Here is a 14,980-nt window from a genome sequence, read left to right as displayed (position 1 = left end):
ATCAGTTCTGGTCAGCGAACGAGAATTACCTATATTCCCCTCCACTTCAAGCTGTGCTACACCTAGGCAGTTAGACCTTCTCTTTGAACCTGATTACTAGGTTTAGAGCTTTTCTAAAGCGAATTTAGGCTTTGGAATTCTCCGACAGACAGGTGGTCTTTGAACTCAATCAAAATGAAATTGAATGCTAAGTGTTTGAATTGGTTGGATGTTTTGTATAATGTTTGTAATAATGGATTTGATGCTTGTAGGAAGGAAGATATAGATTTTTCGACTTTAATAATAAAAAGACCAGTGCCTTTGCTCATTCGGGCAATAGAGTCAACTTCAGTGAAGATTTTTACGTACAACTTTATAATGTTCCACACACTTATATTGGCAACAATTAAATAATCAAGATGCAATAGATTAAATATATATGCAATCTTAAATTAGTCCAGAGTGAATTTTAATTCCTCTGGTAAAGAGATAAACTGGACACAGTTTCAGAAACAATTAAATATTGCACAATATTTGTGATGATCAAGTTTAAGATGCTAAATGACAGTGTCCACTTATCTGACATTTAAATTGTATACATAATTTAAAAAATGATTATAAAGGACGAATCATAAGCAGTTTAATTCTCCATGCTATTTAGAAATAAAAAAAGGACATTTTATTTTATTATTAAAAAAAAATAAAAATGAATTGATATTACAAGTCATATTTGAGCCCTTATTCCTCCGTACAAAAATGTATCTTTTATAAATGCTTCTTGTAGCATATGAATGTTCGAATGTCTTGTTGTAAAATGAAATAACTTATATCTTTATTTGATGAAGGAAGTGATTTTTCAAGTCCAAAGTTTGTGTTTTCATTAAAGAATTTAACCCCACTTCTAGTCATGAGGAAAAAGCCTATATAAAAGCACCTATTAATTGGAGAGCAAAAATGCTAATAGCGCAACTCAAAACTAGTTCACATTGGCTGCGATGTGAAACTGGTAGATGGCAAGTTCCAAAGGAAGAGTGGGCAGACAGAACATGTCTATTCTGTAATATGGGAGTGGCATAGATGGAGCAACACTTTATCAAAGATTGCCTGGCATACAGTGACATCAGATCTAGTTATAGTAGAGATATTATAGAACAGGGACTTGAACTACTTATTCGAGGATCAAGTGAAGAGAACAGTAGCTCTGATTATCAAACTTCAGCGAAGGAGAGACAAGTCAACCAAAACTCAGTAGCTAGATTAGTTCTGCTCCTACCTTGGGGGGGTGATCGTGTGGGTCCCATAGGCTACTTTAGCCTCGTGGACATCATTAAAATCTATCATATCATATCATTATTAAGATTCAAATTATATTGTCTTCTTAAAAATAAATTTAAATAAATTTAATTGCAACTCCTTGATTATACATAAGTCTTCAACTTTGTATTAATGGAGCCTTTTGAAGATAATATACTAAGGGGCAAATTTATTTATCTCTTCTTTAATACGATTATTAGTTTACTTCTGAACATCATACTACTTCAATGGCACCATTATCTTATGTTTAAAATGAACTTGAACAAGTGACTTCTGGAAACATTCTCCCACGCACTAACCAAGACATCACATGGATTCTGACGTGCTCTTTTGTATTGTCATAAACAGATCGATTCGTCATTACTGTGGATGAGGGAATGACCCTTTTGCACATTGTAAACATCTAGTCCTTCAACAATAATTTCTGTTTGATCTCCACGCACGTCCTTTCTATCCGAGTGGCAATACCAGTAGTAGCCAATCACTAGATTGGTATATCTCTAATATTAATAAGGGCACATCGGGATTTTACATGTTTGAGAAGCAATTTTTTACTTTGCCGAGTTTTGGAGAGTTCGATTTCTTCATCATGATTGCATCTATCGATTCCCTCTTGTTGATAGTTTGATGTTTCCTCTACCTTCATACCGTCAAGGCCTTAAATATTTGTTATCGTAGTTTATTGGTATTAAAGATTTATCTATCTCTACTTCATCGTTTCAAATCTTCGATTCCCTTGTTTATCGTGGTGAATGGATGTCGGGTATAGTGATTATGCCAGAAATATATGATGAAAATATGCATTCAAGCATGCTTTGATGTGTATCGACACCATTTGAATAACTTCATTCGAATGTAAACAAGGAATAATCATCTATGGTGGAATTTTGGTTGATATTGTTCTATATCCTTTTATCACTACCTTCCAGTGCTGTTGCTTATTTTTCTCAACCGATGATCTCTCTCACTGTTCACATTTGATAACAATTTTCTACTACTGTAATTCCTTGAGAGTCTGATGCCATCATTTGTATGGGGATTTACATCAGTGGCCAAAGGCAACTCACTTAGTTCAATACCCTCTCTGCATTAGGCTTCATGTCAAACTCATCATCCCTTTCAACATATTCTTCATTCTCCTCAAGCCCCTTCAAGATAAGCAAAGTGTATGTAACAAAATCGATTCCTCAATAATGTTGATGATTTCCAGAATACTGAAGCAGACGGTAGTATATTTTCATTCAGGTATATACAGTGAGACATCCATCAAAATGACTTTTTCAGGCTTTCTCTGGTTTTCAAGACTATGAGTTTTACTTCTATGAATAGGGTCTTGATCTGATCCTTGTAATGATGTCTGATATCAGTAAGGCCTCGGAAGTACTAGAATTGTTGTTCCTCACATGGTTCACATGGTCATATAATCTTGTAACATTAATCTGATGCTTTTCAGTGACTATATGATACAGAAGAGAGATAATTACATTCAGTCCTCAAGATAGCTGTTGTATTTTCTCTAACTAATGAATGAATGATTTGTCTTGTAAAATGCCTACTTAGCTGAATGGAGAAATGCCAAACACGGATTAGAACAGGGAGGAACTATACAAACTCAGAATATTAGCAGTCTGGTTTGGTTATTAAAAGAGGAAACATGGTTGAAAAGAGGCATTTGTTAGGTAGACAAAATTGGAGGTGATAGAGGTTGGAGTCACGAAGAACTTAATGCTGCCCCTATGCTGTACTCTGCAAATTAGAATGGAGACTCAAGAATTTAGGCTCCATCAGGGTGGATGGGTGAAATGGAACGTTTATGATCTATATTAATATAAGGGATCATGAAGGAACTTTGCTTGGCACCACAACCGTAAAACTATTAGATGGGATTAATAATGAAGCTGAGGGCTCAAACATTCATTCTGGGTCTACAGACATGCAAAACAACTTGGACTGAAAAGCACAGAAATGGTGGATGACAACATGAATGTTGTAATGTTGTGCGCATTTGAAAACCTGCTAATCACAATAAAAATACTATCCTTCTTCAGGGTTGGCACATATTAGACTTATTGAGCTCTTGCTCTATAAATCATAGATATAAAGAGGCTAACCTGTGGTACATTACCTGGCCATTCTTGCAATAGAGTCCAAGGAGGTTAAGAAGGTAAGTAGCCATACTGATGACTTGGCAGATTTTTAAAAATTTCAAAACATTAATCATTATATGGAGCCTCAAATAAAATGAAGATTTGGACTAAGGACATTACAATCATTAATTTTGTAAGTTTTCTGCAAATTCTGAAGATATAATACTGATGTAGTATTATTACCTTGCTACAAATCAATCTACTATAATTTTGGGCTGAATGTTATTGTTCTGGAAGTCTGCAATAAATTTTGGAAATTATATTTTATTTCTGCACTAAATAGCCAAGAAGTAGATTGCTAGAAAAACAGACTTAGATTGTATTGTGTGTCTTCTATCCACAATCTTGCTCCTACTTATATATTACCCAAGAGTCTTGCCTTCTCAAATAGACACAACCCCTTCTAGGTTGGCCCTCCATGAAACAAACTACTCCAAAAATCGGCACCTTTGCTCATTAACTAATAGTCAATACTTAGTTAACTGCAATAGTCAATAGAAGGCATATAAATATGCCTAGCAAATTGCCAATCTGTTCTAAGGGAGATGTAATTATCATGAGACCATAGATAAAGGGAAATGACATACATTTAGATCTGTTTGATCTGAAAAATCAGATGATTAATATGATCAAGTTATCAGGATTTAACACTCCCTCTTAACTTGATAATATAAATGAGAGAAACATATCTAACACCATCAATTATGATGACTAATCATAGATTGATACTCTATATCTATCTGAATCTTTCAAGCATGTAGTATCATTGTACACATGATACTTTGTCACATTACTAAACCTGTAATATGAATTATCACCTAGTCTTGTGATAACAGTATTGCATGGAATGCAATACACAGGATAAAATGTAGAGAGTGATTATTTTCTTCCTTTATCCAAGTTGTGACTCATAGGTACTAACAAGCCTACATCATAATATGATCCTGAGTTAAGATCTGCCAGTACACAGGATAAAATCCGGAGAATGATTAAATACTTCCTTTTTCCAAGTTGTGACTCATAGGTACTGACAAGCCTATTTCACAATATGATCTTGAGTTAAGATTTGCCAGTACACAAGATAAACTCCGGAGAATGATTAAATTCTTCCTTTATCCAAGTTGTGACTCATAGGCATAGAAATGTCTACATCACAATGTAATTTTAAACTCATCCAGATCTGATAGTCATTCTTTGCTGTTTAGTACATTATCTCAGAGATCGTCATCTCTCATAATGTCTTTTATACAAATGTTCATTATCTTAGAGATCGTCACCTGTTAGATTATGAATACAAATGGTCAAGCCCATAACAATCAATAGCCTGACAATAATAATTTTAACACAAAATTATTCCATTAATAATTAAAGAATACAAATGTATTATAATTCAACCATACCAAGTTTTTTTTCTGAAGTGATCTATCTTCACTGGAGAGAGAGGTTTGGTAAGAATATTTGCTATCTGATTTGCAGTGCAAATGTATTCTAACTTGACAGTTTTCCTATCTACCATATCTCTTAAATAATGGTAAGGAATTTCAATATGCTTGGATTTGTCATGAAAAATTGGATTCACAGAATGCTTGATGAAACTCTGATTATCACAGTGAATAATAGTGGTATTCATGGGTTGATCAAATAATCTCACAAGTAACTTTCTAAGCCAAACTACTTTCCGAGAAGCCATTGCAGTTGCAATGTATTCAACTTTTGTGGAACTCTATGCTACTGATGACTGCTTTCTGCATATCCATGATATCATTGCTGAGCTTAAATTGAAATAACATCCTGAAGTGCTTTTCCTATCATTAACACTTCCACCCCAATTTGAGTTTGTGAATTCATGTAAGTTTAAGTCAACTTTCTTATATTTAAGCCCAAGGTTAAGAGTGCCTTGTAAGTATCTCATAATGTGTTTGACTGCAACCAGGTGAATATCCTTTGGCTCACACATAAATTGACTTAAGTCATTAACAACATAGCAAATATCAGGTCTTGTATTTACCAAGTATATAAGAGACCCAATCATTTGTCTATAAAGAGTAGAATCTATGGAGGGTGATTCTGCTACTGCTTCCTTAAGCTTGTGTAGATTAATCTCCATTGGAGAAGACATAGGTTTGCAGTTCCACATTCCAAATCTCTTCAAGATGTCTAATTTATACTTTCCTTGATTAAGTATGATGCTATTAGAGTTCTGCCATACTTTCAGTCTTAGGAAGTAATGAAGGAGTCCTAAATCTTTCATATCAAATTTTCTGATTAGATCTTTCTTGCATTGATCTATAAGATGATCATCACTGTTATTAGTAAATCAACATATAGTATCAAAATTATCATATCATCTTTATCTCTTTTATAACAGAGATTTGGATCAGCTTCATTCTTAGAGAATCCTAAACTGGTGAGATATTTATCGATTCTTTCATACTATGCCCTAGGAGCCTGTTTAAGCACATAGAGAGCTTTCTTGAGTCCGCAAACAAAGATTTTAGGAGTATGAGTTTCAGATCCTTTAGGTTGTTCCAAATATATCTCTTTTGTAACCTTTCCATTCAGAAATGTTATTTTCTTATCTATCTAATGTACTTTCCATCTTTTCGATGCTGCAATAGCGAGGACTGCTCTTATAGAGGTGTATTTGGCAACTGGAGCAAAGATTTCTTCATAATTAGTTCCCTCCTCTTGAGAGAATCCTTTGTGCGACAGATCTGGCCTTATATTTTTCAATGCTACCATTAGCAGCATGCTTGATCTTAAATATCCACTTAGAAGAGACAACAGATTTTCCATCCGGCCTTGGAACAATTTCCCAACATCATTTTTAATAATGGATTGGTATTCTTCTTTCATGGCATCCTTCCAAGTTGTATGTGTGATAGCATTTGAAACATTTGTTGGTTCTGATTTAGATAAGTCACTCTTGTTTGTTGCATAACTAGAAAATCTTTTGGGTCTTTTGCTCTCTTTGAAGGTTCTAGATGGTGCAGCGAAGTCTTGTGATTCCTCTATAGTCTTAATAGCCCAAAATGGTCTTTTCTTAGGATTTTGAGTTTCATCAAGATTAAAATTTTGAATCTCACCTTCAATTTCTTCAATGTTCTCCTTTTGAAACTCAGGATTGTGATTTCCTTTAGAGTTATAAGTATATGAAAGGGGTCTTCAGAACTTAGGGCTCTATTGAATGCATACTCTTCTTCAAAGATAACATCTCTACTAAGTTCAATGTTTTTTTGACCAGGTATGTAAATTCTATATGCTTTTGAGGTTTCACTATACTCGATAAAAATGCCTTTCATTCTGGAAGGTTCTAACTTAGTTCTCTTTTCTTTTGGAACATGTAAGTATACAGGGCACCCAAATATCCTAAGATGACTTATATTTGGTTTAACCTTAGAAAAAACTTCTTTAGGAGTTTTATCTTTAAGGTGGGAGTGAGGACTTCTATTTTGAATATAGACAATAGTTCATTAGGCTTCTACCCAAAGATTAAAGTCTAAGTTTTGATCAAGTATCATAGCTCTTGTTGCTTCTATAATTGTCGTATTCTTCCTTTTTGCTACCCCATTTCGCTAAGGATTATAAGGAACAGTGCACTCTCTCTTAATTCCTACTTCTTTACAAAAATTTTTAAACAAATTTGAAGTATATTCCCCTCCATTATCAAACCTAAGAGTTTTAATTTTGTATTCTGATAGGTTTGTAGTCAAGGTTTTGAATTCTTTAATTCTCTTAAGGATTTCTTCCGATTCTTTATATTTAAAGAAGTAAATCCATGTTTTCCTAGAGAAATCATCTATCAAAAGTATATAGAACAAAAATCCTCCAAGAGAAGGAACAGACATAGGTCGACATAAATCTGAGTGGACTAATTCTAAAACATTGTTAGATTTTCTTGTGCTCATTTGAAATGGACTTTTGGTGTTTTTACCTAGTGCACATCCTTTGCATATGCTAGAATGATCTTTATTTAATTTAGGTAAACTAGTAACCATCTTCTCCATAGTCGATAAGGCTTTGAAGTTTAGGTGCCCAAACCTACTATGCCACACTTCGTTTATATCAGCAGCTTCATGGATTAAGGCTTGAATAGATTCTATATTTAATTCATACAAGTATCCCTTTCTTTGACCAATCAACTTTGATATCTTAAATGAAGAGTTCTTAGACGAAGTCATTACTTTACCGTCCATGAATGCAACCTTATGCCCATCATCTTCAAGTGCTGTAACAGAGATTAGGTTCCTCTTGATTCCTGGTACATAGAGTACTCTTTTGAGATTAAGAGAAATACCCGACTTTAGTTTCAAGGTGCAGTTCCCAATTCCTTTGACAGAATGAGTGGAATTATCACCTATGATAACTTCATCATTAACTTCTTCTGATATTGAGTGTAGTACTTCTTTGTATTCTGTAATGTGTCGAGATGATCCACTATCAATTACCCATGCTTTGCTTGATACTTCATTTGATAGCGCTAAATACAATACACGTTTCTCAGGATCATAATTTTCCTCTTTCTTAGTAACATTTGTACAATTTACTTTTTGCTTTGTATTCTCTAGGCAATTTGCTTTATAGTATCCAAGTTTCTCACATTTAAAGCATTTTACTTTGGATAAATCTCTCTTAGGTTTTGTCATTTCTTTGATGAGTCTTCTTCTTCTTGAAGAGCTTCTTCTTACCTTCGTAGGAATTTGTGTTGAGAACATGAAGTTCTTCATCTTCAGTTTTCAGTTTTCCTCCTTTCTTGAGTTGTCTAGATTCTTCTTGAAGGCAATCTCTTTTAAGTCTATTGAAGTCTGGAAGTTTGTCTCTAACACTTGCTCTTAGTGAGAATATTTCCCATCAAATCTAGTAATCCATCTATTGCCATTAACGTTAGTTCTTCATCATCAATTATGTACCCAATGCTTGTAAGTTCATCTCTTAGACTAGCCACCCTTAGGAAGTATGAATTCATAGGTTCTCCCTTATTTTTATATGATTTAGTTGCCTTTTTAGTGAAAGGGTTCTAGTTGCATTATTAACCTCATATGCATTTATTAATGCACTCATCATATTGAATGATGTCTGATGTTTCATTAGCATAGGTACTATTTCATTTCTAACTCCATCTAATATGATTTTTATGGCTTTCCTATTTCCTTTGATCCAGTTAGTTTTATAAGGATCAACATCAAGTTGCTTGGATTCCTTATCAACAAATTGTGTTATATTATTTTCTTCAAGTGCCATCATAATTCTGTATTTCCATGCAATGAAGTGGTCTTTTCCATCAAACCTGTCTTCAGGTTTGATTGCATTGGCCATTGTAGGTAGTAGGATGTTGCTTAAATATGTTTTAAATCTGATTATCAATTTGCAGAGCCAAGGTTCGACAACCAAAGCTTTGATACCATGTAAGTTTTCAGCAAATTTTGAAGATTCAATACTGTTGTAGTATTATTACCTTGCTACAAATCGATCTACTATAATTCTGGGCTGAATTAACGTTCTGTAAGTCTGCAATAAATTTTGGAGATTATATTTTATTTCTACACTAAATAGCCAAGGAGTAGATTGTTAGAAAAGCAGACTTAAGATTGTATTGTGTGTCTTCTATCCACAATCTTGCTCCTACTTATATATTACCCAAGAGTCTTGCCTTTTGAAATAGACACAACCCCTTCTAGGTCGGCCCTCCATGAAAGAAACTACTCCAAAAATTGGTGCCCTTTCTCATTAACTAATAGTTAATACTTAGTTAACTACAATAGTCAATAGAAGGCATATAAATATGCCTAGCAAATTGCTGATCTGTTCTAAGGGAGATGTTATTATCATGAGACCATATATAAAGGAAATGACATGCATTTAGATCTGTCTGATCTGAAAAATCAGAACATTAATACGATCAAGTTATTAGGATTTAACAAATATGGTTGTTGTGCTTAGGCTTTCTCAATTAATTATGGTCTAGCATTTCCCAAACAAAACCCTCTATTACAATGAAATGTGACTAATACAAGGGTTTTGGAGATGTTATTCATTTATTGTAATTATTATTGACATGTTTTTTGAGCAGAGTAACGTGACTCGCCGCTAGTTGAGCGAGCCATGCGAGTCAGCGAGTCACCCCCTGGCAGCCGAGTCATAATACTGACTCGTGGGCTGACTCGGCCGTGGCAACAAGAAATTGGTTGGCCAAAAAAAAAAAAAAACTCATAATTTTTTAATGTTTTTTTTTTTTTTTTCTTATTCTTATAACCCTAAAAGGGCTTTCATAACACTCTATTGTGAGAAAAAGAAAGAGAGAGAGAGGTAGAAGAGAAATAGAGTGTCCTTATTTTGTAACCAACTGAAAGGAAGAGGAGGAAAACTTGCATTTGTGACTTTGGAGCTTGCATTTAAATCATCAAGGAGTTTATAGGAGCTCTTCTCAACACTTCTCAAAGTATTTGAAAGAGGTAAGAGTTGCACGCGAAGGGGGCTACAATTCCCCTACTATTCGCCAAGGGGGTGGGCGGGCCTCCATCCATAGAGTTCTTGCCGTAACGCGGGGGCAGCCCATAGAATTGTAGGGGAACCTGCAATCTTCAGGTCATGAGCCTGATGAGTTGACTTTTTAAGATTTTGATGATTATTTTCTCTATGCTTATGGGTTTTTTGGATGAATTTTTTTTGTTTGTTTATAGGTTTTTTTTTAACTTTAAATCTTCATAAAATACAATGCTTAAATGGTAATATTTGGTCTAAAATGTCTTATTGCAGCAACTTTTACATTTTTCCTTACTCATAATGGCTCCTGGAGGTAAAAAACCCAAGCTCTTTAAAGGCAATAAAAAAGATGAGTGTTGGAAGTACATCATAGACTTTCTAGGTAGAACTAGAATTCAAACAAAATGCCTATTTTGTAAAACCATTAATAGTGGGGGGATAAATAGATTGAAATGCCATATTGCTAGCATACGTGGTCATGATACTGAGCCTTGTAGAGCTGCAACTGTTGAGGCTCAACGTTTTTGTTATGTTGCCTTAAAAAAATATGAACAAGAAAAAGAATTAAAAAAAAAAACAGTTAGCAGAGTTAGCTCAGATTGGTTCTAATTCCCTTCCACGCTCATCTAGAAATGTTTCTGAGTTAGTAGGTTGTGTTGGAGAAGGTTCTTCCTTTCCCCCCTCTCGTCCTAGTGCTTCTGCTAGTTGTACTTTTTCTACATCTATTCCTTGCACTGCTAGTGGTGCTGCGGCTGCTGCCCCTTCTAGTGGTATTGGCTTTACCTTTTGTCCTAGAGTCAGAAAATCTATGTTGGACAATTTTTTTGTACCATGTTCCGCTCCTGGTGCACAACCCTCACTTGAGAGCTTAGGCTGGAATAGGGAGATACATGAAGTTAGGATAAGAGAAATTTGCAAGTTTTGGTTTTTCTGCAACATTCCATTTATAGCAGTCAGGTACTTCAACTTCATTTATATTTGATTGTTTTACGTTTTTTAAGTTTTAAAATTTAAATTCAATTTTATACTTTTAACTTGATATTGAAAATTTGAAATATGTTAATTAAAATGTTTTTATAAATGTAATAGAACACCTTATTGGCAGGGGATGATTGATGCAGTTTCCATCTATGGTGCGGGGTTTAAAGCCCCCACTGAAGATGAGTTGAGTGGCCCCCTCTTATTAGATATGGTTGAGGAGATGAAACTTGAGTTGGAGGACCATAGAAAGATTTGGAGCCAAAAGGGGTGTACCATTATGACAGATGGATGGACAAGTAGGAGGAATAGGACCCTCCTAAATTTTCTTGTTTCTAGAGGAGGTAATTCATCATCCTCTACTTTAAAGTCTAAAATTTAATGTATTATTAATAATGAAAATTTTGTTTTATTGACTATTGATTCTTGAATGATAATTATTTTGTTTAATTTTCACTTTCAGGATCCACCATGTTTTTGAGGTCTATAGAGGCTTCCTCACATGTGAAAAATGCAAAATTCTTATGTGAGGCTATTGAGGAGGTCATAAGGGAGGTGGGGGAAGAGAATGTTGTCCAAGTGGTCACTGATAATGCAGTTAATTATGTTGCTGCAGGCAAAATTTTAACTTCTAACTTTCTAAGTTTTAAAAAATTTGTTTTAGTTTTTCATTAAATTTTGAAAATTAAAAGTTTTTTAATACATCAAAAATTTTCATTGTTTACTAACTAATTTAAAACTGTTGCAGGAAAACTTTTGATGGAGAGACACTCAAAAATCTTTTGGACTCCTTGTGCAACCCATTGTATCGACTTTATGTTAGAGGATATTGACAAGCTTGTATTGGTGAAATCATGTGTTGCTAAGGCCAAATTTTTTTGTAAGTTCATCTCTAATCATGCCTTGGTCCTCAGCACTATGAGGCAATGCACGAAGGGAAAGGAGTTGGCTTGTCCTGGTATCACATGATTTGTCTCTAATTTTATCACACTAAAATCCTTGCCGAGTTCAAGGTTAGCTTTGAGGTGCATGTTTGCTGGTCCAGAGTGGAGTTCCTCCTCCTTTGCCACCAGCCCTGTAGGGATAGATGTAACAAAATGCATTTATGATGATGAAGGTTTGTGGGAGCCATGTTCGAAGATTGTGGAGGTAATTTAAATTTTAAAAGCTTAAGTCTTCAAATTTTATAAATTACTTTATCTCATACATTTTTGTTCTACTTTCATTGTGCAACTTTGCAAAGTTTCATCATTCATTAAATTATTTTTTTTGTTTAATTGGTTTGTAGATCATTGAGCCCCTTGTAGCCCTCCTACGAGTTGCTGATGGCGAGAAGCCCTCTATGGGCTACATATATGAGGGCATGGATAGGGTCAAGGAGGTTATTAAGGCCAACTATGTAGGAGTTGAGGAAAACTATGGCCCTATTTGGGACATAATTGATAGGAGATGACAAAATCAGCTTCATAAGCCCATCCACGCAACAACCTATTACCTCAATCCGGCATACCGTTTCCATGAAGATTTCAAGGCAGATGAGGAGGTTCTTAGTGGCCTATACACTGTGATATCAAAGATGGCTACTAATGCCACAGATATATTACTTGAGATGGATGCCTATAATAATGCATCAGGGCCCATTTTTTCAAGTCAAATTTGCAAAGAAGGTTGTACAAAATTGCAGCTAGGTAAAAATTGCAGCTTAAGCCTTCTACAATCTAGTTTCTAAATTTCTAGCTTTAAACTTTAAAGTTCAAATTTTGAAATGAGACTAATATTTTTTTCTTTTCCTTTTTTCAAAATTCAAATAGATGGTGGCAAATGTTTGGGCCTTCAACCAAAAACCTTCAACAAATTGCCATCCGCATTTTGAGCCAGCCAAGTAACACTTCTGGATGTGAGCACAACTGGAGCATGTTCGAGCACATCCACTCAAAGAGGCGTAATAGGTTGTCTGTGGAGAAAATGAATAGGCTAGTCTTTGTGCATTACAACCTGCACATTAGGACCAGGGAGATTTTGGATAGTGACACCTCTTCGATTACTCTAGAGGAAGTTGATCTACAGTCTGAGTGGATCACTAAGGCTACTGATCCTGTCTTTGATGATGAGGACCTACAGTGGGTTGATGAGGCAGATAGAGAGGGCCAGGCTGAGGCTGTGGCTATGGCAGCAGAGGACCAAAGAGCTCCAATTGTTCCTAGTGGCACCTCACAGGCATTGGCAAAGCTAGAGACTACAATTTATCCTAGTGGCACCTCATAGGCATTGGCAGAGTTAGAGACTATAGTCGATCCTAGAGGCACCTCACAGGCTGATGCTATGGCTAATCAGTCATCCAGGACCTACCTTAGACACCTTACCAAGAGGCATTTTATAGATTATACTGAGCCTGAGGTTGAGGTTGAGGTTGGGTATGAGGATGAGGATGAGGATGAGGATGACGATGAGGATGAGGATGATGATGAGGACTCCGACTAGGAGCCATAGCTATAATCTTGTTTATACTTTTTGTTTAACTTAATATATGATCAAAATTTGGAACATTTGATGATGACTATTGAATCTTGATGTGTTGGATTTCATAATACATATACATTTTGATGGGTTGCATGGATTTATCATGTTATATATGATTCTATGTTTTACTTTTATAATATTTCCTTCAGCTATTGTTTAAACTTTAATTACTAGTAATATAGTGTTTAGCAATTTATCTTTGTAGTATTGTACTTATGTAATCGATGTATGTTTGACTTTTAACTTTAAGTATGTGCATTATGATCAAATTATTTTCTATTTAATGATGTTATTGTGTCTTTAAGCTTTATTCAATAATGGGTGCATGGAATGTTCTTTAAATCCTAAAAAATCTCAAAATCTCGAGGTTTTTTCATTTTGCCGAGTCATCGCCGAGTCATTGCTGAGTCCGAGCCGGGTCACGAGTCAAGTTACCCTTGTCGAGTCCGAGCCGGGTCCGAGTCACGTTACTTTGTTTCTGAGTTTGTTTCCTGCCTCCAAAAATTGACATCAGTGGGGCTGACCTGCCTAAATTGATAGAGATGGTATTCCTGGGTTATATTTCTGAAATATGACTGAAGAATTTTTTGAAAACTAGGGGAAGGTTGATGTTCTATGGGATTCAATGTGTCCTCAGTGAAGAATTCCTAATTACCAATCACCATTACTATGTGAAAATGGATATTTTGTTGATATTTATTGTTGTGAGACATTGCAAAGGTGCTGGTGAAAATGTTTGCTTATGGTGGTGTTCTAGGAATCGTTTTCTTGCTACTGGAAATGCATCTTCCTCTTTAGGCTCTCTCTCACCAGCATGGAGGTCATTTATTGTGATTGCTTGGCTGACTAGGGAAGCTCACAGGAAGAACAAGGCAATGATTGCTCTCGCATTTCTTAAAAAGAAACAGGGATTAATATGTATCCGGGGCTTAAATGGATGGTTTCCTTCCTGACTAATAGCTTGATTGAGGATGAGGAGATCTTCAGTCACTGGTAAAATAGTTAATAAATGAATAGTTTTGTGGTTTGTAGACCTTGGTTTGTCAGATTTATGATAAGACCTGTATGTTTAAAAAGATAGTCACAGGGTAGTGTGTTTGGTTAGTTGTTCTTGGGTCTAATTACAGTGCTTTAAGGTTCCACTTTTCAATTATTTTTTGGTTCCTCATCCTTACAGGAAAGTTTCTCTCTAGTGCAATATTCTCCTGCAATCCTTTTGGTCTTGTTGATGTAACTAAATAGAAGATGCACTGGAACGAAATGAAATTGCTCTTTGTTGACGTCTGAAATGTGGCACCCTTGAGAAATTTGGTACTTATCCTGTCAAAAATCTGAACATATAATCTCATTCTAATTGAATGCTTTACAATAGCACACTGGGGTTCTACAAATTAGATTTTTCCTCTCTTAGTTCTTGAAGGGAAACCATTACGTCTCTGATGATGATTGAATGTACACATTGATGCAGCTGCATACATATAATTGTTTCTCCGTGTCTGGAGTGACATAAGATGAACTAACAAGTGGCAACAAAGAGATTGTAAACCGGAAGTTGAAAG

At 35.2% G+C, this 14,980-nt stretch overlaps 2 protein-coding genes across 3 annotated transcripts in view; both read left to right on the top strand.

Moving 5' to 3' along the window:
* Nucleotides 1-14,980, top strand: part of LOC149578471 (alpha/beta-Hydrolases superfamily protein) — a 90,838-nt gene that overhangs the window by 73,690 nt on the left and 2,168 nt on the right. The window lies entirely within an intron of this gene.
* On the top strand, nucleotides 11,599-13,510 carry LOC149578472 (uncharacterized). Its single transcript, XM_089829325.1, has 3 exons — nucleotides 11,599-12,050; nucleotides 12,190-12,589; nucleotides 12,713-13,510. The coding sequence occupies exon 3, from the start codon at nucleotides 12,723-12,725 to the stop codon at nucleotides 13,164-13,166; it is 444 nt and encodes a 147-aa protein (XP_089685451.1). The 5' UTR covers nucleotides 11,599-12,050; nucleotides 12,190-12,589; nucleotides 12,713-12,722; the 3' UTR covers nucleotides 13,167-13,510.

The sequence above is a fragment of the Cupressus sempervirens genome, chromosome 1 (assembly GCF_028749045.1).
Source record: "Cupressus sempervirens isolate cs-2001-9-10 chromosome 1, ASM2874904v1, whole genome shotgun sequence".
Classification (NCBI taxonomy): Eukaryota; Viridiplantae; Streptophyta; class Pinopsida; order Cupressales; family Cupressaceae; genus Cupressus; species Cupressus sempervirens.
This window is presented reverse-complemented; position numbering and strand designations above follow the sequence as displayed.

Bases quoted from the DNA above. Each gene is read 5' to 3' on its own strand.
- LOC149578472 (XM_089829325.1), top strand. From the start codon at position 12,723: ATGTTTGGGCCTTCAACCAAAAACCTTCAACAAATTGCCATCCGCATT.